Source organism: Staurois parvus, unplaced genomic scaffold (assembly GCF_062004578.1).
Source record: "Staurois parvus isolate SC_StPar_1 unplaced genomic scaffold, SC_StPar_1.0 ptg001636l, whole genome shotgun sequence".
NCBI classification, from domain to species: domain Eukaryota; kingdom Metazoa; phylum Chordata; class Amphibia; order Anura; family Ranidae; genus Staurois; species Staurois parvus.
The window spans coordinates 670,017-697,169 of record NW_028319432.1 but is presented as its reverse complement, the minus strand read 5'-3'; the positions used below and the strand labels follow the sequence as shown (position 1 = coordinate 697,169).

The window sequence follows — 27,153 nt, the reverse complement described above, 5'->3', positions numbered from 1 at the left end:
CCCTGCACTATAAACTCTATGTTGTACATTACATACTCCTGACCCCTGCACTATATACTCTATGTTGTACATTACATACTCCTTACCCCTGCACTATATACTCTATGTTGTACATTACATACTCCTGACCCCTGCACTATATACTCTATGTTGTACATTACATACTCCTGACCCCTGCACTATATACTCTGTTGTACATTACATACTCCTGATTTCTGCTCTCCCCCTCCCCCCACTGCTATATATACACATAATATGGATTCTCTTTTGTTCCCCCCATTTCCTACCAGCTGGACATTTTATATCGGATGATGTGATTGGAGCACAGACTTTTACATGGTGATAATAATGTGATAACATCCTCCAACTTTGGACCCTTAAACAGAAAGTGATAATGAGGGAGGAGTCAATACCCCAATGATGGTGGTCTTCAGGATCAGTCCAGTCTTCATCTTGGTTGTTCTCCCCCCATCCTCACTCTCTGACCTCTGGTGGGGCTCAGCCCTGCTGTTCTTCATGACTAAATCATGGAGTAAATAAGGAAGTGCAGTACTTCTTGTGTTGGGAAGATGGTGATGAGTGATAGAGGGGGTGGGGACCCTCGTCCTATAATCCCCTCATCACTGTCCCTCCTATAAAAGACAGTTCTGGTTGTTTCCTCACTCTCTGACTAAGGTCCATGAATAAAGAAATGACCTGGTAGGAGATCAGAGGAGCCATTTCCTAGTTCCCTTTAGGGTGGAATTGTAAGCTCCTCAGAGACCAAGCTGCCTGATGTGGGCGGAGTCCTGGTTTGGGGGAACCAATCAGCTCCTGTCTAGTAATCCTCTTTGTCTTTGTATTTTAGTCCATGGCCAGGAGATGAGGAAAACCTCCGAGGATTGTCTCACTTTGTCTCCAGACTGGAAAGTAGAAGATGAGGACATCACACAGTATAGTCCAGGAGAAAACCCGGCTCCCTCCAATGTCCATCCGGCACCACCCAGTGTAGATGGACCATCGGATTCCTCGTATCCTGAGGAACCTCAGACTGTGCGGGACCGGGCCGGCCTTCCAACAGGGAAGAGGTTCTCCTGTACTGAGTGCGGGAAGGGTTTTTGTTATCAATCCAGACTTAATGTGCATAAAAGATGTCACACAGGGGAGAAGCCGTATTCCTGTCCTGAGTGCGGGAAATGTTTTTCACGACTGTCCTATCTTCACACACATCAGAGATTTCACACTGGGGAGAAGTCATATTCCTGTACTGAGTGTGGGAAGGGTTTTCGTTATAAATCCAATCTTGATAGGCATAAAAGATCTCACACAGGGGAGAAGCCATATTCCTGTACTGAGTGCGGGAAGAGGTTAAGTTCTACATACCATCTTAATGTGCATAAAAGATATCACACAGGGGAGAAGCCGTATTCCTGTCCTGAGTGCGGGAAATGTTTTTCACAGAAGTCCAATCTTTCCACACATCAGAGATCTCACACGGGGGAGAAGCCGTATTCCTGTCCTGAGTGCGGGAAATGTTTTTCCCAGACGTCCCATCTTTACACACATCAGAGATCTCACACAGGGGAGAAGCTGTATTCCTGTCCTGAGTGTGGGAAATGTTTTTCAGACAAGTATTGTCTTCACACACATCAGACATCTCACACGGGGGAGAAGCCGTATTCCTGTACTAAGTGTGGGAAATGTTTTTCAGTCAAGTCCAGTCTTTTCAAACATCAAAGATCTCACACGGGGGAGAAGCCGTATTCCTGTTTTGAGTGTGGGAAATGTTTTTCAGATAAGTATTATCTTTCCAGACATCAGAGATCTCACACAGGGGAGATTCCATATCCCTGTCCTGAGTGCGGGAAATGTTTTACACGGAAGTCACATCTTTACATACATCAGAGATCTCACACAGGGGAGAAGCCGTATTCCTGTCCTGAGTGCAGGAAATGTTTTACACAGAAGTCACATCTTTACATACATCAGAGATCTCACACAGGGGAGAAGCCGTATTCCTGTCTAGAGTGTGGGAAATGTTTTTCAGTCAAGTCCAGTCTTCACACACATCAGAGATCTCACACAGGGGAGAAGCCGTATTCCTGTCTAGACTGTGGGAAATGTTTTTCAGGCAAGTCCCATCTTCACACACATCAGAGATCTCACACAGGGAAAAAGCCATATTCCTGTCCTGAGTGTGGGAAATGTTTTTCAGACAAGTCCAGTCTTCACACACATCAGAGATCTCACACAGGGGAGAAGCCTTATTCCTGTCTAGAGTGTGGGAAATGTTTTTCAGTCAAGTCCCATCTTCACACACATCAGAGATCTCACACAGGGGAGAAGCCTTATTCCTGTCAAGAGTGTGGGAAATGTTTTTCAGTCAAGTCCAGTCTTCACAAACATCACAGATCTCACACGGGGGAGAAGCCGTATTCCTGTCCTGAGTGAGGGAAATGTTTTCCAGTGAAGTCCAGTCTTCACATACATCAGAGATCTCACACAGGGGAGAAGCCTTATTCCTGTCTAGATTGTGGGAAATGTTTTTCAGACAAGGTCAGTCTTCACACACATCAGAGATCTCATACAGGGGAGAAGCCATATTCCTGTCCTGAGTGCGGGAAATGTTTTTTTAACAAAATCCAATTTTTCCAAACATCAGAGATCTCACACAGGGGAGAAGCCATATTCCTGCCCTGAGTGTGGGAAATGTTTTTTAGCTAAGACCAGTCTTTCCATTCATCAGAGATCTCACACGGAGGAGAAGCCACTTTCCTGTCCTGACTGTGGGAAATGTTTTTCACTGAAGTCCAGTCTTTCCAACCATCAGAGATCTCACACGGGGAAGAAGTCTCACACAGGGTAGATGATGTATTCTTGTCCTGAGTTTGGGAAATGTTTTTCATGGAAGTTCAATCTTTACACACATCAGAAATGTCACACACTCAGAGATCTCACACAGAAATTCCTGTTCTGAGTGCGGAAAATGTTTTTCAGTGAAGTCTAGCCTTCACACACAGGGGAGAAGCTGTATTCCTGTCCTAAGTGCGGAAAATGTTTTTCATGGAAGTCACATCTTCACACACAGAGATCTCACACAGGGGAAAAGCGATATTTCTGTCTGGAGTGCAGGAAATGTTTTTCACAGAATTCCCACCTTTATAGGCATTAGAGATCTCACACGGGGGAGAAGCTGTATTCATGTCGTAAGTGCGGGAAATGTTTTTCATGGAAGTCGCATCTTTCCAAACATCAGAGATCTCACACGGGGAAGCAGCCACTTTCCTGTCCTGAGTGAGGGAAATGTTCCTCACTGAAGTCCTGTCTTCCTGTACATCAGGGGTCCCACACAACCCTGGAGGTGTATTAGTGCCTTGGGTGCGGGAAATGTCTTCTAGATGAATGTTGCTGGACATCCCAGCTCTCATGTGGGGAAGAAGCACACCCTGATATACACCTCAGATATACTCCATGGCTGATCTTCATCATGGAAGAAACAGTTGATAAGGAGATGAGAGGCCCCCAAAGACATGGATGAAGTGCAGTAAATGTCGGGGTGCAGAGTGGTCAGTAGATCCTGGAAATGAAGGACACAACTTCAGCCCTTCTTGGGTGTCGGAGTTGCGTTTCCTGATAATGATATAGCGGGTTACAGAGCTAGAAGCCGGGAGAGCCCAGATCTCGTTATCGGGGAACTTTACACAGAGAACAAGAACTTCTGAAGTTGATGTCCTTCATTTCAAGGCTCTACAGAACAGTGGTGACCCCGAAGCGTCTCTCTGTCTTCAGTCCATCCTTCTCCCATCCCCCAACAGGACGGAAGGAGAACTCCGCCCCAAACTAGGGGGGAACTTTCCTCTCATTATTTCCCTTGGCTTCTGTGTGGGTTTGGGTGGTTGGAGGAGTGCGGCACGAGAGGGAACACAGCTTGTTGTTCTATGTCTACATATGGGGTCTGGGTAGAGGGGATCCACCGGAAAATATTTCTACTCTTTGATTTTGTGCAAATCGTTTCTGTTTTCACTTTGAAGGGCGATATTATGTGTGGTTTGTAAAAGGGATTGGCCCAATATATACCGCCCCACTTAGAGAATAGATGAAGTAATATGACCAGCATTCATTCAGCCATGTCAGCCAGTCATCTATAAATATGAGAATCATGAGAAGATCCCTAGATGGATCCATAGACATGGAGGAGGGTGTGCAGCTTTGTAGAGTTGTCATTCCTACTATAGTCCATGATGTGGGACTTCTCTTGTCCTCATTACATTGGAGGACAGAAACTCTTCCATTGTGACGTTTATTCCCGAGCTCTCCCAGAATCCCTCAGCTTGGAATAATGGCCGCTGTGTCTGCAGAAACGTAGAGAATACTTCCATATACCGCGTCTCTTCATCTTGTTCATCCTTCTCGTTGGCAGAACAATGACATCTCAGGTAGACTAGAGGATGTGGGGACCACCCCGGGATTATTTGGTGTTTGTAATCACCTCCCCCTTGTTCCTGCACTGAGGGGTCCCGGCTTCCATTCCTTCTCTATACACAGAACTAAATACTTCAGTTGGGGAGAAGTTTGTCCCTTGCGGGACTTGAGACCTGAAAATGACCCTTGTCTATTATTTGGTATAATAACTCCCATGGTTCAACCCGGGGAAACGATGAAAATATGATCTTCCTCATAGAAATTCTAACAAAAGGCAACATTTTCCATTTTAGGTCAAAAATCATTTTAAATTGTTCCCCATTTATACAGAAGGAATGTACATGCTTTGTCACTGAGCGCTCTGCTAGACAAAGGGTTTATCAATAGACCCCTAAATGTCAGGAGATATATTGTATTATATTGTATTGTATCATATCATAGTGTATTATATTGTATTATATTGTATTGTATTGTATTATATTGTATTATATTATAAAGACGGGAAGTATGGAGCAGATAACTGAACAGACCTCCTAGCAATGTCATTACCAGGCTGCAGCTAGGGGGAGCTCTAATGTTTAGAGTCGACCACAGGAGAGTGATTCCTTCTAGCTCATATAGACATACAACAATTATAGTGAAGTGAGACTTTTGAGACACAACATTATACATTGTAGCGCCCTCCTAGTACAGCCAGGGGGAGCTACACCCTAATGGTGTGATAGCCAGAGGGGTCAGATTGTGGTCAGGGCTGAGGGACTCTGCAGGCAGCCCCTGTGGAATATCCCCGTTTTGAACCTTTTAGAAGAGGGCCTTGGAGGAAGTGGGTGGATCTGAAGAGCCAGTCAGGCTGCACTATTCAGGGATTTCAGCCAATCCCCAACAGAAGGCTTGACAAGGGGCTGGGACTCCCTTAATAGTGTAAGATCCTGCTGAGTAGTAGGAGTGGGGAGTGGAGTGTGAGCAGTCAGGTGGAAGATGTGAGGCTGGAGGAAGGAGGCCTAGTGGGATGGGGCCTGCCTACAAGCATAGAGTTGGAAAGGTTGGAACCCACTGCACCACACCACACCACAGAGACCCAAACTACACCACAGAAACCTGCACCGCACCATAGAAACCCACACTACACCACAGAGACCCGCACCACAGGAACCCAAACTACACCACAGAGACCCACACCACAGAAACCCACACTACACCACAGAAACCCACACTACACCAGAGAGACCTGCACCACACCACAGAGACCTGCACCGCACCACAGGGATCCGCACCGCACCACAGAGACCCGCACCGCACCACAGAGACCCGCACCGCACCACAGGAACCCGCACTACACCACAGAAACCCACACTACATCACAGAGACCTGCACCACACAATAGAGACCCGCACCACACCACAAAAACCCATACTACACCACAGAGACCCGCACCGCACCACAGAGACCCGCACCACAGAGACCCGCACCGCACCACAGAAACCCGCTTCGCACCACAGGAACCCGCACTACACCACAGAAACCCACACTACATCACAGAGACCTGCACCACACAATAGAGACCCGCACCACACCACAAAAACCCATACTACACTACAGAGACCTGCACCGCACCACAGAGACCCGCACCACAGAAACCCGCACCACAGAGACCCGCACTGCACCACAGAGACCCGCACCACAGAGACCCGCACCACACCACAGAGACCCACACCACAGAGACCAGCACCACACCACAGAGACCCACACCACACCACAGAGACCCGCACTACACCACAGAGACCCGCACCACACCACAAAAACCCACACATCAGAAACCTGCACCACGCTCCTACAAACACAGTCCCACACATGTGGTAGCTATTCTCACAAAGGGGGCCCGCAATTCACTCCATGTCCACAGATACTCATACTGGCTCCCATTAACCCTTTCACTGCCAGGGCCATTTTTGCACAAATGGGAAAATGCAGATCTGGGGCCTGAAGGTTAGCTAAACCCCTCCCCAAAAAATATATTTTCTAACGTGGTGATTGTTAAGGTGTTCCCCGTACACAGATTCCCCTTCATATCCGCCTTTATTTCCTCCTTTCCCCCATTTTCTATGTTGGGATCTTTTCTACAATACTTTGTTATAATAATGGAACACATTGTGTATTGTATTGTACACCAATAATAATGACTCCGCCCCCACATTCCAGACAAGGGATCTTCCTGACCAATCGGATTCCTTCCTTTGTTATTTCCTGATTATTTTTATAATCTTGTTGAAAGTGAAATTGTAATAAAAAATGTATTGAACAAAAAAAAATCCTGCGTGTGTGTGTGTGCAATAATGACTACGTTGTGTATCCAGAAACGGCTGGTCGGTGACACTTCCATATACAGCCCAATGAAGTGACAAGGAAGCCCTACAACCCTTTGGAGGAACCCTGGCTGAGAAAGGCTGGACTAGGCAGTCACATATCTCTGCCCCCCTTGCAGGGTTCCCAACCCTCCGTGACTTTTATTACTGACACAACATGAAATAGAATAGAATGGATAGATAATGTGGACATTGTAGTCAATGGAAGGTGATGAAGGGACGGGCAGAATCAAGCTCCTTGATAGTAGAGGCAGACCCGATCAGTCCTCATGGGGGTCACATACATGTATAATAGACCCTGGTGGTGTCATGGAGGGCAATCCTCAGGTATCCTCATATGTAGATGATAGTCACTGAGATATCAGATAAAGCCACACGCTGCTATCTCACACTTGGCACAAAGACAGCCAGTAGATGGATGTAAAGAGATGACGGAACGGGGCACTTGTAGAGTCAAAGGAGGCAGCGGTCACCATTCACTTTCAGCACAGGAGAGTCCCTCAATCCTCAGTGAGGTCATATACATACATGGCAGACCCATATAGATCCCATAGGGGGTAATCCACGTAGTCATCCACGGATAATTGTGGTAATAGCAGTGTTGCCAGTATATGGATGGCGGGTTATAATGACAGGATAGATAGTGCAGTAGGCAGTGGGTGAGCAGAAATATGAGACTGATAGAGCCCTGTGTGCCAGCGATAGGAACAAGGACATCAGACAGGTGGAGCTCAGCCCAGCAATTTCCATGAATGGGGACTCCCGCAGTGTATTAGTGCCTTAGTCCAAAAAACAGAGTCCGCTCACCCATCCAAGTGCCGTTTGCTAATGCATTGTCCTCCCGCTGCATAGTGGAAGTGTAGAGGCACGCCGTGTAATCATCTGTGGATGAGGAGGTCTGCAAAGAGGTCTAGTGTGTCCAGAGCGGTGTGGCCAGGTGGTGAGGCTGTGTGGAGAGGCCTGCATGCCAGAGAGGTGGGCATCATGATGCTGTGATGTCAACATGTTTCGTCCACTGAGTCACGTGAGCTTCTTCAGCCCACACCGCACCGGACACACTAGACCTCTTTGCAGACCTAATTATCCACGGATGACTTCACGGCATAACTCTACACTTCCACTATGCAGCGGGAAGACAATGTATTAGCAAACAGCACTTGGATGGGAAGGAGAAGGAGCCAAGAGAAGATGGAGAGCAGAAGGAACCTGGAAAAAATGGGAAGGTGAAGAAGCCTAGAGAGGATGGGGAGGTGAAGAAGCCTAGAAAGGATGAAAAGGAGCCTAGAGATGATGAGGAGGGGATGGAGCCTAGAGAGGGAACAGAGCCTAGAGAGGAGGGGGAGGGGATGGAGCCTAGAGAGGATGGGGAGGGGATGGAGCCTAGAGAGGATGGGTGAGGGGCAGAAACCTAAGGAGAATGGGAGAGAAGGAGACTAGGGTGGATAGGGAAGGGAAAAAAAGTATAGAGAATGGGAAAGGAGCATAGAAAGGATGTGGAAGGGAAGGAGCCCAGAGAGGACAGTGAGTGGAAGGAGCCCAGAGAGGACAATGAGTGGGAGGAGCCCAGAGAGGACAATGAGTGGCAGGAGCCCAGAGAGGACAATGAGTGGAAGGAGCCCAGAGAGGATGAGAAGGGAAGAAGCCTAGAGAGGATGGGAAGGAGCCTAGAGAGGATGGGGAGTGAAGGGAACTTATAGAAATTGTAGGCAATTGAGCTTAGAGAGTTTGGGGGGGTAAGGAGCCTAGAAAGGATGGGGTGGGGAAGGACCATGGAGAGGATGGGAGGGGAATACATTTGCGTAGGTTTCTGGCACTACAGACTCCATGCAGTCATCTCTGCCATTCAGCACTTGCCATTGTCCTCAGTGTTCATTTTCTACAAACACCAACCCATAGGTGCCTCCCTCACAGGAATACAGAACACATTTTCTCAGATGATCCCAGTATTGGACCCATTTAGAATGCTGGACATGAAAGTATTCTGCATCCAACCTTCTGGAAAAGACAAACATATCCCCCCCCCATCCCTTCACTGGGTTGTTTTACAGAAGAACTAAAGGCATTGATTTTCTGGAGAGTGGAGAGGGATGAGACCTCCTGTTGGTTTCTATTGCTGCCTCGGCCTCCTTTAGGGAGATTCAGCCTCTATATTTGTCCTGTTTACAATTATTACCGAAAGTGATATAAAATCCTGAGATTTGGGGTGTCACCAGAACAGGACCAGGAAGAGGACTCCCTATGACACCATTGTATGTAGGAGGCTCTGCAACTAGATTTTACACCATCGTATATAGGGGCAGCTTCCCAAATATATTATTACACACTGTACAGTATTCTCTCTCCACCCTCTACATTGTAACCCCCCCGGGACACCCCCCATGTGTACATCTGGAGGTCATCTTTCCAGAATCATTCCAATGATAAACAAACACCCCCAGATTAATACAACACATGTACTGGTGGTCCAATCAGAACCCTCCAGGCCCCAGCAGTGCACACCCCCCAATTAATACGACACATGTACTGGTGGTCCAATCAGAACCCTCCAGGCCCCAGCAGTGCCCCCAGCTCTGAATTCTCTCCAATGGAACTCTCCAGTGAAATCTCCTCTCATCAATTACTAGCCGGATTCTCTCTATTACCTCCTGTATGTACAAAACTCCCCCAAATCTCTCCCCTCCTCACCATCCACTAGAAATTGGAGGAATTGTTTCTTCTTCCTGAAATCCAGACCTAGAGAGGAATAGAAAAGAACCAACAAACCCCACAAAGTCTTTTTATAGAGATTTATTCCATCAAATCCAAACTATTCTACACATATTTATTCCATGGAATATGAAGAGATTTTTCTATCAATAATCCCATCAAATCTGCGTGTTTATTGGACTTTATTCCCAGCAATAATCAATCAGGAATCCATGCCAGCAATCATCAGATCAATAGGAATGTTTCCAATATCCAGTGATCACGGTTTGATCCTCCAACATAACCAGTGCACAGAATGATAAATCTATCCCATGAAATGGATCTTATTGATTGGTTGATGTCATTTATTGATCTATTGATTCCCTTCTATGATAGAATAGATTGATTTCTCCATGTATTGATCATCCTCTCCATATATCTCTTCACCTTGTCTAACATCATACAAATCCTGAATGCTATAAATCTCAGTCCTGTCCATGAATTGTATGTGACTCGGGTCTTTATAATACCATATACTGGACTGTTACTTCATTCCCTATTTTTATATCGTCTTCTTACACCTGTCCTGATGAAGTGACACTTTGAAGCCATGAAACGCGTTGATGGTGTATTTTACATTCACTTGTCCAGTAAACTCCGACCTTCTGAAGAAAACATTTCACAGTTTCCTCCTTTACTATGGGCTCCTCTGCTGACCTCACCCTCATTTTTTCTTGGGGTGAAAGTTCTCCACCGGAATCCAAATCCTGCTTAGTATATGATGATCTGGAATTCCCCGAAAATTACCAAAACTTTATTCTCCAGGGCCTCTGCTAATAGATGTTTGGGGGTTTATCTCATCTTCAGGCCTAAAATCTGCATTTCCCATGTGTGCAAAATCATGCAGAAACAGCTCTGGCAGTGAGAGGGTTAATGTGGGCTAGATGGGATCACTCTGCTGGGGTCACACTGTACACATTAGAGCGCCCCCTAGCTGCAGCCTGGTAATAACATTGCTGGGAGGTCTATTCACTGCTACATACTTCCCACCTTTATAGAAACATATAAATGGTTAGCACTTCCTCCTAGCAGAACTGGGGTTGTTGGTTTGAATCCCAACCACTGCCATACCTGCCTGAAGTTTGCATGTTCTCCCTGTGCCTGCGTGATCTTTCCCCAGACTGGACCAGCTGAGTGACGGTCAGACGTTCTATAAATAGAGCCCTTGGTGGTCAGACGTCCAGAAACTATATCCCTTCTGACACGTTTCGTGTAATGCACATCATCATAGGGTGCTGGGCTTACAGTCAGGGACGTCTATTAGCTCCTATTTATATTTGATCCCCGGTGATCCTGACAGTCCCTCTGATTTCCTATTAAAACTGACCACACTAGGCATGAGAGCTCAGCGTGGTCAGTTCTCTAACTGCTGGGAGCTCAGTCTGCTCTCCTCCAATCATCAGACTTGTCCTGACATCCCCCTCCCTGCACAGCCATTCACTAGAAAGATCAGTGAACTGAAGACAAGTGATCACATGAACAATAGTAAGCAAGATGTCACTTCCTGATATCATTGTTTACAACTAGTGAAATCTGTGAATGATCACCGAGGTCACATGGTACAGGGCTATTCCCAACAGACTTGTACCATGTGACAAGCTGTGACCAATCACAGCTCTCACAGTATTTCTCAATGGCTGCAAGAATGCAGCCAGAGAGAAGGTGAAATTATTGCTGTTACAGCCTTTATGGGTGTAAAAAAAAACATAAATAATAATATAAAAAAAAATAAAAATGTAAAAATTTTTTTTGAAAAATTATAATTTTTGGTTATAAACTAATTTGTTTTTTTTTTACTAAAAAGATATCTGAATACATTTTGGCCGATTTATGAAGAAAGATTATTTATTTGCAAAATTTTATAAGAAAAACATTTTATTTTCCAAATTTTTGGACATTTTAATTTATATAGCAAAAAATAAAAATTCCAGCGTTGAATAAATACCACCAAAATAAAGTTTTATCTGTCTCAGAGTGCGGGAGTGGGACCTCAGAGTGTGACCTCAGGGTGCGGGAGTATGACCTCAGAGTGCGGGAGTATGACCTCAGAGTGTGGGAGTGTGACCTCAGAGTGCGGGAGTGTGACCTCAGAGTGCGGGAGTGTGACCTCAGAGTGCGGGAGTGTGACCTCAGAGTGTGACCTCAGGGTGCGGGAGTGTGACCTCAGAGTGTGGGAGTGTGACCTCAGAGTGTGACCTCAGGGTGCGGGAGTATGACCTCAGAGTGCGGGAGTATGACCTCAGGGTGCGGGAGTATGACCTCAGAGTGCGGGAGTGTGACCTCAGAGTGTGGGAGTGTGACCTCAGAGTGTGACCTCAGGGTGCGGGAGTATGACCTCAGAGTGCGGGAGTATGACCTCAGAGTGTGGGAGTGTGACCTCAGAGTGTGACCTCAGGGTGTGGGAGTATGACATCAGAGTGCGGGAGTGTGACCTCAGAGTGCGGGAGTGTGACCTCAGAGTGCGGGAGTGTGACCTCAGGGTGCGGGAGTGTGACCTCAGAGTGCGGGAATGTGACCTCAGAGTGCGGGAGTGTGACCTCAGGGTGCGGGAGCGTGACCTCAGCAATTAGTATGGGGGCGTGTCTGATGAAGGAAACCAAGGGCTCTATTTATAGAACATTCATTGGACCAATGAGACAATCATTCCTCCAGCTGTGACAACATCCTGCCATATGTTAAGTAACACAGTGATTTCCTAGGATCGCTGGCTCCATCTAGTGGCCACAATGAGGTGATTTTTCTGAAATATCTCCATCAGTAAAACTAGCCCAATATGATGTTATGACCACTAGATGGAGCCAATGATCATAAGAAATAAAATACGCCCAAAACTCCTCCCTGCTGGAGAATGCTGGTCACATCCATCCAACATTGTTCTCCATAGACCTCCAAATGTTTGTGAAATCTCCCACCACAAAATGTACTCAGCCAATCACAGGGCAGGACTCCATTTTTATTCTTCTGCTGATATCAATAGCCAACCTGGTCCCACACTTCATCCATGTCTTTGGGGACCTCTGATCTCCTTATGAACGGTTTCTTCCATGATGAAGATCAGCCATGGAGTATATCTGAGGTGTATATCAGGGTGTGCTTCTTCCTCACATGAGAGCTGGGATGTCCAGCAACATTCATCTAGAAGACATTTCCCGCACTCAAGGCACTAATACACCTCCATGGTTGTGTGGGACCCCTGATGTACAGGAAGACAGGACTTCAGTGAGGAACATTTCCCTCACTCAGGACAGGAAAGTGGCTTCTCCCCCATGTGAGATCTCTGATGTTTGTAAAGATTGGACTTTTCTGAAAAACTTTTCCCACACTCTGGACGGGAATACAGCTTTTCCCTTTTGTGAGATCTTTGATGCATGACAAGATCTGCCTGATTTACAAAACATTTCCAGCACTCAGAACAGAAAAGTGACGTTTTCCCTGTGTGCAATCTCTGATGTGTGTAAAGATAGGACTTCTGTGAAAAACATTTCCCGCACTCAGGACAGGAATACGGCTTCTCCCCCGTGTGCAGTCTCTGATGTGTGTGAAGACTGGACTTTTGTGAAAAACAATTCCCGCACTCAAGACAGGAATACGGCTTCTCCCCTGTGTGAGATCTCTGATGGCTGTAAAGACTTGACTTCTCTGAAAAAAATTTCCTGCACTCAGGACAAGAATACGGCTTCTTCCCTGTGTGAGATCTCTGATGTTTGTGAAGATGAGACATCTGTGAAAAACATTTCCCACACTCAGGACAAGAATACGGCTTCTCCCCCGTATGAGATCTCTGATGTTTGTGCACACTGGACTTCTGTGAAAAACATTTCCCGCAATCAGGACAAGAATATGGTTTTTCCCCCGTGTGAGATCTCTGATGCTTGTGCAGACTGGACTTCTCTGAAAAACATTTCCCGCACTCAGAACAAGAATACGGCTTTTCCCCCATGTGAGATGTCTGATGCCTCGAAAGATGGGACTTCAGTGAAAAACATTTCCCGCACTCAGGACAGGAAAATGGCTTCTCCCCCGTGTGAGACATCTGATGTTTGTGCAGACTGGACTTCTGTGAAAAACATTTCCCACACTCAGGACAAGAATACGGCTTCTCCCCTGTGTGAGATCTCTGATGTTTGTGCAGACTGGACTTTTGTGAAAAACATTTCCCACACTCAGGACAAGAATACGGCTTCTCCCCTGTGTGACATGTCTGATGCCTGGAAAGATGAGACTTCACTGAAAAACATTTCCCGCACTCAGGACAGGAAAATGGCTTCTCCCCCTTGAGAGATTTCTGATGTTTGTGCAGACTGGACTTCTCTGGAAAACATTTTCCGCACTCAGGATAGGAATATGGCTTCTCCCCTGTGTGAGATCTCTGATGTCTGTAAAGACTGGACTTCACTGAAAAACATTTCCCACACTCAGGACAGGAATATGGCTTCTCTCCTGTGTGAGATCTTATATGCATATTAAGACGGTATTCATGATGGAAACATTTCCCGCACTCCAGACAGGAGAACTTTTTCCCTGTTGTAACGCTGACCTGGACCCGCGCAGTCTGAGGTTCCTCAGGATACGAGGAATCCGATGGTCCATCTACACTGGGTGGTGCCGGATGGACATTGGAGGGAGCCGGGTTTTCTCCTGGACTATACTGTGTGATGTCCTCATCTTCTACTTTCCAGTCTGGAGACAAAGTGAGACAATCCTCGGAGGTTTTCCTCATCTCCCGGCCATGGACTAAAATACAAAGATAAAGAGGATTACTAGACAGGAGCTGATTGGTTCAAATCCCCCCAAATGTCAGGACGGGACAGATCCCTCCAAATGTCAGGACGGGACAGATCCCTCCAAATGTCAGGACGGGACAGATCCCTCCAAATGTCAGGACGGTACAATTCCCCCTGTAAGGAAAAATGTCTTATTAACTGGCATCCATTGTGTTTAATGCCTCCATTGTAGATGTGTGAACAAGTTAGTTTGGTGTTTATATGTCACTTGTAACAACTGTTTGTTTCATGAATTCAGTTCCCATTCTGTAGATGGAACTGCCTTATATGGTGGTCTTCAGTCATTTGTGGTCGTTATATTTCTTGATAAGATTGCAATATATCATTGGTCATTACAATATATCGTCGGTCATTACAATACATCGTTGGTCATTACAATATATCATCGTTCATTACAATATATCGTAGGTCATTACAATATATCATTGGTCATTACAATATATCATTGGTCATTACAATATATCATTGGTCATTAGAATATATCGTAGGTCATTACAATATATCGTTGGTCATTACAATATATCGTTGGTCATTACAATATATCATCGGTCATTACAATATATTATTGGTCATTACAATATATCGTTGGTCATTACAATATATCGTTGGTCATTACAATATATCATCGGTCATTACAATATATTATTGGTCATTACAATATATCATTGGTCATTACAATATATCGTAGGTCATTACAATATATCATTGGTCATTACAATATATCGTCGGTCATTACAATATATCATTGGTCATTACAATATATCATTGGTCATTACAATATTTCATTGGTCATTACAATATATCGTTGGTCATTACAATATATCATTGGTCATTACAATATTTCGCTGGTCATTACAATATATCATTGGTCATTACAATATATCATTGGTCATTACAATATATCATTGGTCATTACAATATATATCGTAGGTCATTACAATATATCATTGGTCATTACAATATATCGTTGGTCATTACAATATATCGTTGGTCATTACAATATATCATCGGTCATTACAATATATTATTGGTCATTACAATATATCGTAGGTCATTACAATATATCATTGGTCATTACAATATATCGTTGGTCATTACAATATATCGTTGGTCATTACAATATATCATTGGTCATTACAATATATCATTGGTCATTACAATATATCGTAGGTCATTACAATATATCATTGGTCATTACAATATATCGTTGGTCATTACAATATATCATCGGTCATTACAATATATTATCGGTCATTACAATATATTATTGGTCATTACAATATATTATTGGTCATTACAATATATCATTGGTCATTACAATATATCGTAGGTCATTACAATATATCATTGGTCATTACAATATATCGTCGGTCATTACAATATATCATTGGTCATTACAATATATCATTGGTCATTACAATATATCGTTGGTCATTACAATATATCGTTGGTCATTACAATATATCATCGGTCATTACAATATATTATTGGTCATTACAATATATTATTGGTCATTACAATATATCATTGGTCATTACAATATATCGTAGGTCATTACAATATATCATTGGTCATTACAATATATCGTCGGTCATTACAATATATCGTAGGTCATTACAATATATCATTGGTCATTACAATATATCGTCGGTCATTACAATATATCATTGGTCATTACAATATATCGTAGGTCATTACAATATATCATTGGTCATTACAATATATCGTTGGTCATTACAATATATCGTTGGTCATTACAATATATCGTTGGTCATTACAATATATCATTGGTCATTACAATATATCATTGGTCATTAGAATATATCGTAGGTCATTACAATATATCATTGGTCATTACAATATATCGTTGGTCATTACAATATATCGTTGGTCATTACAATATATCATCGGTCATTACAATATATTATCGGTCATTACAATATATTATTGGTCATTACAATATATTATTGGTCATTACAATATATCATTGGTCATTACAATATATCGTAGGTCATTACAATATATCATTGGTCATTACAATATATCGTCGGTCATTACAATATATCATTGGTCATTACAATATATCATTGGTCATTACAATATTTCATTGGTCATTACAATATATCGTTGGTCATTCTGCATTTGTAAAACCTGCTCGCACGCATTAAACGTTCAGAGATTTAGTTTGCACACTTTGGTGTCCGGAGTTTTATTCCTCCTGAGATCAGAGGGCAGAAATTACCGAAGACATTTAAAGGGCTACAGACATAGGTTGAATCCTTGCAATCTGGTGTCAGAAGTCGGGATTAAAGGCGAGGCTGGTCAGGTAAGCTGAGCTATTTTGTCTTAGTTTTGCCGGATCAAATCCCCTTTAAAGACCCCGGGACAGCAGCCAAAGTTTCCATGTGAGATTGTTGGATCTCACGGAGAGTCTATGAGGTGGGTCCTCAAAGGAAATTCAGAGGTTTTGGAAGGCTCTGGGGAAAAATTGCCTCGGCAGATGTATTGTGAATTCACAGGAGTCCTCGGTTATTTCTGCCATTTTAGAAGTAGAAGTGCCTATTTGCTGTGTGTTATGGAACTGCTATGTAGTATTTGTGTTTCTTCAGAACAGGTTTATTACAAGGATTTGTACTTTTAGGGGTTAAACTCCTGAACTGTGGAGAAGGCTTTGCTGACATGACAACCTCTCCGCTTCAGGGAATAAGTACTGATATTGTAATCATTTATTGCTTTGTCTAACAGCTGTTTTGCTTCCACTATGGGAAAGATCCAAAGTAAGGGATCTCTGCCAAAAATTCCAAGGCTTCCGCATAAAGTGTTAAGTGATATTGCTGAGAAAAAGAAAGAAAGACAAGAGAATCCGGAATGGTCTAGACTAACTTGTAAAGAATATGTGATCAGAGTATCACCATGGGACGATTACTATGTGGTTCCTTTCACAGACAGTATTGCAGAATGGTCCCTGGATATGAAAAGCAGTGGTCCCTTTCCTAGAGATGGGTCTAATGATAAGATTCATATGGACATGATAAGGGGACTGTGTTTAGGAGATAAGACATCTTTCAACTTGCCCGAGCTGGGACTATAAATACATGAAATCTGCGGGTGTTCACTGGCTCAGAATGACTGGTTACACTCCGGAGCCAAGGAATTTTAATCTCCACTCTTTAACCCCCAGCATCTGCCCCGCCAACTTCTACACAAATATATCCAGCATTACCAAAGACAGAGGATGATGATTTCCTCAAATCTTTGAGAACAGATAGACCACTACAGCCTCCCGTAGAACAAGCAGTGGAGATACAGAGTCCGGATAGTACAGTATGGGAGGAGGAGGGAGGGGCTGTAGGAGGAAGAGAGGAAGGAGACAGATCAGATGGCAGTCCCGAGGCAGAGAGGAAGGAGACAGATCAGATGGCGGTCCCGAGGAAGAGAGGAAGGAGACAGATCAGTTGGCGGTCCAGAGGAAGAGAGGAAGGAGACAGATCAGATGGCGGTCCCGAGGAAGAGAGGAAGGAGACAGATCAGATGGCGGTCCCGAGGAAGAGAGGAAGGAGACAGATCAGATGGCGGTCCCGAGGAAGAGAGGAAGGAGACAGATCAGATGACGGTCCCGAGGAAGAGAGGAAGGAGACAGATCAGATGGCAGTCCCGAGGAAGAGAGGAAGGAGACAGATCAGATGGCAGTCCCGAGGAAGAGAGGAAGGAGACAGATCAGATGGCAGTCCCGAGGAAGAGAGGAAGGAGACAGATCAGATGGCAGTCCCGAGGAAGAGAGGAAGAAGACAGATCAGATGACGGTCCCGAGGAAGAGAGGAAGGAGACAGATCAGATGGAAGTCCCGAGGAAGAGGAAGGAGACAGATCAGATGGCAGTCCTGAGGAAGGGAGGAAGGAGACAGATCAGATGGCAGTCCGAGGAAGAGGAAGGAGACAGATCAGATGGCAGTCCTGAGGAAGAGAGGAAGGAGACAGATCAGATGACAGTCCTGAGGAAGAGGAAGGAGACAGATCAGATGGCAGTCCCGAGGAAGGAAACAGATCAGATGGCAGTCCCGAAGAAGGAGACAGATCAGATGGCAGTCCCGAGGAAGAGAGGAAGGAAACAGATCAGATGGCAGTCCCGAGGAAGGAAACAGATCAGATGGCAGTCCCGAGGAAGAGAGGAAGGAGACAGATCAGATGGCAGTCCCGAGGAAGAGAGGAAGGAAACAGATCAGATGGCAGTCCCGAGGAAGGAAACAGATCAGATGGCAGTCCCGAGGAAGGAGACAGATCAGATGGCAGTCCCGAGGAAGAGAGGAAGGAGACAGATCAGATGGCAGTCCCGAGGAAGAGAGGAAGGAAACAGATCAGATGGCAGTCCCGAGGAAGGAGACAGATCAGATGGCAGTCCCGAGGAAGAGAGGAAGGAGACAGATCAGATGGAAGACCCGAGGAAGAGAGGAAAGAGACAGATCAGATGGCAATCATTGGTGACAGGTGCACCTGGGTCCTAGTGCCTGCCTGCCTGTATGCCTTGTCGGGATCCTGCACATGCGCAGATTCATGTGCTGCGGCAATCTTCTCTTTCGCACATTCCCAAACGCAATTCTTTTAGCCGGAAATCCCTTACACTCTGGGACATAAAACCATCCTATACACCACACATCATGTACTACATGTCCTTAAGAACCTCACTACGCAGCACATGACAGCACAAAGGGCAAGCGGTTATCAAGTGATTTTGACATCAACTACAAATTTGGAAGTGAAATATGTAGGTTCAAACTCAGGTCCTCTAGCTATGCTAAATTGTTTGCTATGGATAAACGGTGAAACTGACAACCCACCCGAGGAACATGATTGTGTTCAGGTCATACATGAAGATACCTCTCCCAGAATAGACATACAACACCCATTCCGGAAGCTCTGGACATATTTGTAGATGGTTCTTGTCCCAGACCTTCTGATGATACCTTTATACCAGGGTATGCAGTGGTCCAGTTACCTGACATTGTTCAGGAGGCATTACCCCTCACTCACAAATCAGCCCAAGCTGCAGAATTGATTGCACTAACAAGGACTTGTGAACTTTGTGAGAATCAAGATGTAACTGTTTACACAGATTCTAGGTATGCTTTTGGAGTTGTCCATGATTTTGGTAAAATATGGCAGAGAAGGGAATTCTCCACTGCAGATGGAAAAGGAGTATCACATGCGGACCTAATAAACAATGTTTTGGAAGCCATTCATAATCCTAGGTCCATTTCAGGAATTAGATGTAAGGCACACACATCTTCCTCTGATTTTGTAGCCAAAGGCAAGGCATTTGCTGATTGCACTGCTAAAAATGCCGCCCGACAGCAACACCTCTTGTAAACTCACAAATGTCTATTGGCCATTTTAGATCCACCTATGTTACCAGAACATTCTCTTCTCAAGGAGCTGCAATATACAGAAATGAAGAGGATGTAGCATACTGGCAACAGAAGGAGTTGACATGAGATGTAATTGTCTAATGTCAAAAGGAGGTATACTAGGACTCCCACGTCACAGCGCTCCTCTCATTATGGCGCAGTTCCATGGCATAGGACATCGGGATTGGCAGGTAGTGAAAGATGAAATAAAGAAAAGATTTTGTGTTCCAAATCTTACTAAGCAGACACAAGAACAAATAGGGCGTGTGTTACATGCATCAGAAACAATGGTGGAAACCCCAATCAGGTTAGACATGATCAGCTATTGCCACCTAGTGGACTATTTGAGGAACTTCAAATTGATTTCACACACATGCCTAATAGTGGACGAGGCAAGTTTCTGCTGGTGATAGTGGATCGCTTTAGTCGCTGGCCTGAAGCATTTGTAACAAAGAGGATGCAAGGAGCGTTGCTAAAATCCTTTACAAAGAAATCATCCCTCGATGGGGATGTCTGGTCAGTATAGACTCAAACAAAGGACCAGCATTTACATCAAAGGTTACACAACAGGTAGCCAAACTGATGAGCATTGACTGGAAGTTCCATATATTCTACCACACAGAGTTCTGGTCAGGTAGGACGGGCAAATAGGACCCTGAAGGAAAAACTAAGGAAGGCAACAGGGGGGGACATTGAAGGGATGGGAAGCGTTCTTGCCAGCTGTTCTGGCTGAGATGAGGATGACACCACATAAAGGCACCAAGCTTTCCCGCTTTGAAATTCTTATGGGCAGGCCATTCCCCACCCCCTGGACAAGAGGTCCTTTGGTAGTTATGTCAGGTGATTTAGAATTAATCCCGGAAAGATATGTCCAGGAATTGATTAGGGTGCTGAATGGTGTACAGGTAAAACTTGAAAAATGAGAATATGGTGCATTCATTCATTCATTTATTTCAGTGCAGCAACTTAAAAGGTGAAACTAATATATGAGATAGACTCATTCCATGCAAAGCAAGATAGTTCAAGCCGTTATTTGTCATCATTGTGATGATTATGGCTTACAGCTCATGAAAACCCCAAATCCACAATCTCAGAAAATGAGAATATTACATGCAATCAATAAAACACGGATTGTACATAGAACAATATCGCACCTCTGAAAAGTAGAAGCTGCATATGTACTCAGTACTTGGTTTGGGCCCCTTTTGCAGCAATTTCTGCCTCAATGCGGCGTGGCATGGAAGCTATCAGCCTGTGGCACTGCTGAGGTGTTATGGAAGACCAGGATGCTTCAATAGCGGCCTTCAGCTCTTCTGCATTGTTCGGTCTCATGTCTCTCATCTTTCTCTTGGCAATGCCCCATAGATTCTCTATGGGGTTCAGGTCAGGCGAGTTTGCTGGCCAATCAAGCACAGTTATCCCACGGTCATTGAACCAGGTTTTGGTGCTTTTGGCAGTGTGGGCGGAGCCAAGTCCTGCTGGAAAATGAAGTCAGCATCCCCATAAACTAAATAAAAAATATATATATCCACCTGCGCTCCACAGACTCCTTATATATAACTAGCTGCTATCATCTACACCCTATACCATGGGACACATAAATTAAATATCAAGATATTGGATGAAGCGCTCTGCTATAATAATGCTAAAAAAACAAAAATTTTATACACAAATGTAAAAGTGACTAATACTTAAATAATATATGTGCTAAAATTATATAAAAAAATTCCATATAAGACCAGTCTGCCCCCAAATGGCTAAAACTGGTTATACATGTGCACACACAGTAAAAATAGAAAGTGACCAGGTGCTTGGGTACATAAATAGTGTCTTAATAAATACAAAGGTTTTAAAATCACAGTGAAAGGTGCCAAGTGTTTAAATAACAATAATAAGCATCCCCATAAAGCTGGTCTGTGGAAGGAAGCATGAAGTGCTCCAAAATCTCCTGGTAGACGGCTGTGGTGACCCTGGACTTAATGAAGCACAGTGGACCAACACCAGCAGATGACATGGCTCCCCAAATCAACACAGACTGTGGAAACTTCACACTGGACTTCAAGCATCTTGCAGTGTGGGCCTCTCCATTCTTCCTCCATACTCGGGGTCCTTGTGCCTCTCCATTCTTCCTCCATTCCTGGGGTCCTTGGGCCTCTCCATTCTTCCTCCATACTCGGGGTCCTTGGGCCTCTCCATTCTTCCTCCATACTCGGGGTCCTTGCGCCTCTCCATTCTTCCTTCATACTCGGGGTCCTTGTGCCTCTCCATTCTTCCTCCATTCTTGGGGTCCTTGGGCCTCTCCATTCTTCCTCCATACTCGGGATCCTTGTGCCTCTCCATTCTTCCTCCATACTCGGGGTCCTTGGGCCTCTCCATTCTTCCTCCATACTCGGGGTCCTTGGTTTCCAAATGAGATGTTGTTCTCATCAGAAAAGAGGACTTTGGACCACTGAGCAACAGCCAGGTCTGTTTTTCTTTAGCCCAGGTAAGACGCTTCTGACGTTGTTTGTTGTTCAGGAGCGGCTTGACAAGAGGAATACGACATTTGAAGCCCATGTCCAGGATCTGTCTGTGTGGTGGCTCTTGATGCACTGACTCCAGCCTCAGTCCACTCCTTGTGAAAGTCCCCAACACTTTTGAATGGCCTTTTCCTGACAATCCTCTCCAGGCTGCAGTCATCCCTGCTGCTTGTGCACCTTTTTCTTCCACACTTTTCCTTTCCACATAACTTTCTATTAATGTGCTTTGATACAGCACTTTGGGAACATCCAACTTCTCCTGCAATTACCTTTTGAGGCTTTCCCTCCTTATGGAGGGTGTCAGTGATGGTGTCAGGTCAGTAGTCTTTCCCATGATTGTGATTCCTACTAAACCAGACTGAGAGACCATTTAAAGGCTCAGGAACCCTTTGCAGGTGTTATGGCTGAATGAGCTGATTAGAGTGGGACACTTTGATCTGAGAATATTCCACCTTTTCACAATATTCTCATTTTCTGAGATTGTGGATTTGGGGTTTTCATGAGCTGTAAGCCATAATCATCACAATGATGACAAATCACGGCTTGAACTATCTTGCTTTGCATGTAATGAGTCTATCTCATATATTAGTTTCACCTTTTAAGTTGCTGCACTGAAATAAATGAACTTTTGCACGATATTCTAATTTTTAGAGTTTCAAATGTATATGGTGATGTCTCTCTCTCATTCCCTCTTCCCACAGATGATCCAACCCACCCGTACAAGCCAGGAGATGGGTATTGGTTAAGGATCTTCACAAACACAAGACCACAGATCCGCCAAACGAAGAAACTACCATACCATGTGATGAGAACCACAGTTCTGACTGCTGATTCCAACGTCTGGATACATGCTTCTAGAGTAAAGAGGATCCCGGAACCTCCAAGGAACCTCCAAGGAACCAGGAGCAACAGATGGAACAGGTAAAGGAGACAGACCTACCAGTGTTCTTCAATCTCCAGAATGCTGCTTCATCCAGAGACAGCCTGGAAGAACTATCTTTTGGTTGTCTCTTAGTGATAAGTGTTTCAGTGGCTTACTGGGCTAGTCACTGCTACGATCATCCAGAAGAATGGCCACCAATCTGTGGCCACAACAATAAGACCGTAAATGACAGCGGACTAATAAAAAAGCAGCAGAAAAGATCATTGACCGAGAATATGTCACTATTGAAATGTAAGTATAGGTATGCCAAGCTCTCGGGATTCCAGAGTTGTTGGGTTTGCAGTATACTCCACCCCGAAACTATGAACATTCCTTTGTATGCGGCACCAAAAAATGTGACATGAATGTTTATTGGTAATCTGAGTATTATCCTCACAAATGTTACTACAAGGCTGAAATCTGAAGTGTTGGGAGTTATGATGGAACCTGAATGGTGTTTTCATTTAGGCAGCAAATCAAATGAAGGAGAAGAATGTTGTAGTCAGTCTAAACTTAATGTCACTGGGATAGCACCTGAGGACGGTGACTTTGTACAAGTAAACACTACTAAGAATGGATGGAAAATACATAGAAAACATTCCTAACAATGTATCCCACAGGAAATACTATGGAGTAGGGCGAGTTTTCATTAAGCCAGATTTAGTTGGTTACCCTAACCCAAATGTAAGTCAAGTATGGAAAGATCAATCAGTAGCTTTTACTGAAGGAGTCCAGGTATGTTGTGGGAAAACTTGTAATCCATGGACCCCCCAAGGACAGGAAGGATGGTGTTACTTAGCCACCTTGGTACCAGTAATGGATGTCATGGGGGGACACACAGTGATGCTTTACTGGCTAGTAGTCATCCCTGATATCCTATGAAATGTAGGCATGAGAGGGACTTGTATAAAACAGAAGACCAAGCCTGGCCATGGTTCCTGCATGGACTGGGTGGGGATAGAATTGGGGAGAAGGTTAAATAATTATTCACTTATTATGGATCAGATTATAAATGAAACACAACTAGAAGTAAGTCTTGTGAATGTTGAACTACGGGCATGAAGAAAACAGGTACTCATGAATGAAATGGGAATAGAACAAATGGGAGCAGCATTGATAGGGATCTGTGAGTCTACTACTGACTATGAGTGTTGTACATGGATACATAACACGTCTGCTGGGATCCCAGACTACTATGAAGTCATTGAGAATCATAGAGACCAGGTAAATGCTTTACAAGCCCCAGCTCCATCCATAGCTGAAGATGGCCGGGCTGTGTGAGTCTACTACTGACTATGAGTGTTGTACATGGATACATAACACGTCTGCTGGGATCCCAGACTACTATGAAGTCATTGAGAGTCATAGAGACCAGGTAAATGCTTTACAAGCTCCAGCTCCATCCATAGCTGAAGATGGCTGGAACCCTTTTAAAGGGTTGGGAAGATTTGGAGATTTTTTTGGATGGTTTAAGAAAGTAGGCATGCTGATTTTATGTTTTTTTCTAATAGTTATGTTTTATGTTGCTGCTAAATTTTGCATGTGCATTTTTAACAAGTTTTTTGCCAATCAGGATGCATATTAGAAACAACAACTGTGAAATTTGATGTGTTACTACGTGACAAAAGGAGGAACTGTAAGGAAAAATGTCTTATAAACTGGCATCCATTGTGTTTAATGCCTCCATTGTAGATGTGTGAGCAAGTTAGTTTCGTGTTTATATGTCACTTGTAACAACTCTTTGCTTCATGAATTCAATTTCTATTCTGTAGAAATGGAACTGCCTTATATGGAGGTCTTCAGTCATTTGTGGTTGTTATCTCTCTCGATAAGAGTGCAATATATCATTGGTCATTACAATATATCATTCGTAATTCTGAATTTGTAAAACCTGCTCACACGTATTAAACTTTCAGAGATTCAGCTTGCACACTTCGGTGTCCGGAGCTTTATTCCTCCTGAGCTCAGAGGCTAGAAATTACCGAAGACATTTAAAGGCTACAGACATAGGATGAATCCTTGCAATGTCTATGGTGAAAATGAACATCTTGCTGCCAGCTGAACCCCAGAACCTCCATAAATCCAGTCTAGATACATAAATTGTGTCTGCAGCACAGAGAAGGAAGATTATCCGAGAGAAATCCAGGAATACAGGACGGGGAACACAGCTCAGGAAAGTGACCAGGGGATTACAGGCTGATATCACCCAGTCCCCGCCCTACTCTGGACCAATCAGTGAGCAGTATGGGTGGAGGAATGGATTTAGTGTTCATGACCCACCTGTGCTGATCTCTGTAGGAGTGTCCTCCTCTATAAATGTCCCCGTTATTCCATCCTCCTCCATAGACTGCTGATCATCCCTCACATACGCCTCTTCTTCTTCTGATTTCACCTCAACTTTTATATACATCAGATCTTCACCCTAAACCAAGAGAATGACAGAAGAGGTCACCTGTAAAATATGAGTTTCATTATTGTGAAATCACATACAAAATCCACACATTGTCTCCACAAGTCCATGCTCTGGATGCTCCATCCCACCAACCTTGTAATAGTGAGGGATGGTGTGATCTTCCTGTGTGGAATCCCGGGAATACAGAGGATGGGGACATCTCTCTGGTGGGTTCCTGGTATTAGGTGTCTCCATCATATCCTTGTGTCCTTCTGAAAACTCCTCCATCACTCCATACTCCTCATCCTCCTCTTTATACTCTTCTTTAACAACAATAATATAATCATCGAGGTTTCCACTCTGAAAGATATAATAAAACATTCATTGTAACAAACATGCTGTGTATAAATCACAACTACCAATAATTGTCATCATCTACCTGATGATGGTGAGGGATGGTGTGACCTTCCTGTGTGGAATCCCAGGAATACAGAGGACGGGGACATCTCTCTGGTGGGTTCCCATGACTGGATCCATCTGTAGGAAACACACACACTGACTGAATCCATTGTTTCTATGTGTTTATCAGATGATGGGGGATCTAGGTGGATCCTCCGTACTGCTCTCTCCTTTACAATAAAGTCTCCTCTTACCCGGTGATGTGAGGGGCGGCTGATTGTCCATCATGACGTCCTTGTAGAGATCCTTGTGTCCTTCTAAATACTCCCACTCCTCCATGGAGAAATAGACAGTGACACCCTGACACCTTATAGGAACCTGACACACACAATGATACAGTCACCATCCAGACACATCCCTTGTCTGTTACTGGAGAATGTCCCAGAATTCCCGGCACCGCTCACCTCTCCTGTCAGCAGCTCAGTGATCTCTCTGGTGACTTCTAGAATCTTCTTCTTCTTTCTCTCTTCTATCAGGGAGGGAGGTGGAGGCAATGTGATGTCATATGATCTCCAGACTTCACAGGAGGAAAACTCTACATCCGAACACAAATAGTAACATCAAATGATATTCCCAGAATCCTCCTCACCTCTCCATTCAGGTCTCCATTTTATTAAAGCCCCACTTCAGGCTGAGGTATAATTCCCCCCACAGGACCCCCACACTACGCAGGGTATAGGCTTGTTGCAGCATTCTGATGTCATTACATACAACGCAGGACCAACAGTCCCACTTTACATGTGAGGATACCAAGGGGCCCCACATCCTAAGAGCATCAGAAAATGCAGATGGAGGGACATTGGGAGGAGGAGCTGTGAGGTCAGTGTGATGTCATAGGATTCTCTGACTCTGGATGGAGGGACATTAGGAGGAGGAGCTGTGAGGTCAGTGTGATGTCATAGGATTGTCTGTCTCTGAATGGAGGGACATTGGGAGGAGGAGCTGTGAGGTCAGTGTGATGTCATAGAATTCTCTGACTCTGGATGGAGGGACATTTGGATGAGGATATTTGAGGGGTCCTCTATATGAGGCTCCCCTATAAACCAAATCCTTGTTCCTGGGTGCGTCCTACCTCTCCTAAACTGAAGAGTGACCTTTGACCTTTACCATCCAGAAATCTGTCCGGAATCTGTGGAAGTAAGCTGTCATGTGATCAGGTGACGTGCG

At 44.4% G+C, this 27,153-nt stretch overlaps 1 protein-coding gene and 1 pseudogene across 1 annotated transcript; one reads left to right on the top strand and one right to left on the bottom strand.

Annotated features, from left to right (window-relative positions):
- Window positions 1-803: 803 nt before the first annotated feature.
- LOC149434967 (uncharacterized) overlaps window positions 804-27,153 on the top strand; it is a 47,425-nt pseudogene continuing 21,075 nt past the window's right edge.
- Window positions 17,053-26,523, bottom strand: LOC149434968 (uncharacterized). Its single transcript, XM_089663161.1, has 5 exons — window positions 26,391-26,523; window positions 26,181-26,304; window positions 25,967-26,064; window positions 25,681-25,887; window positions 17,053-17,127 (listed from the first exon to the last, which is right to left on the bottom strand). Exons 2-5 carry the CDS (start codon window positions 26,263-26,265, stop codon window positions 17,053-17,055), a joined length of 465 nt encoding a protein of 154 aa, XP_089519287.1. The 5' UTR covers window positions 26,266-26,304; window positions 26,391-26,523.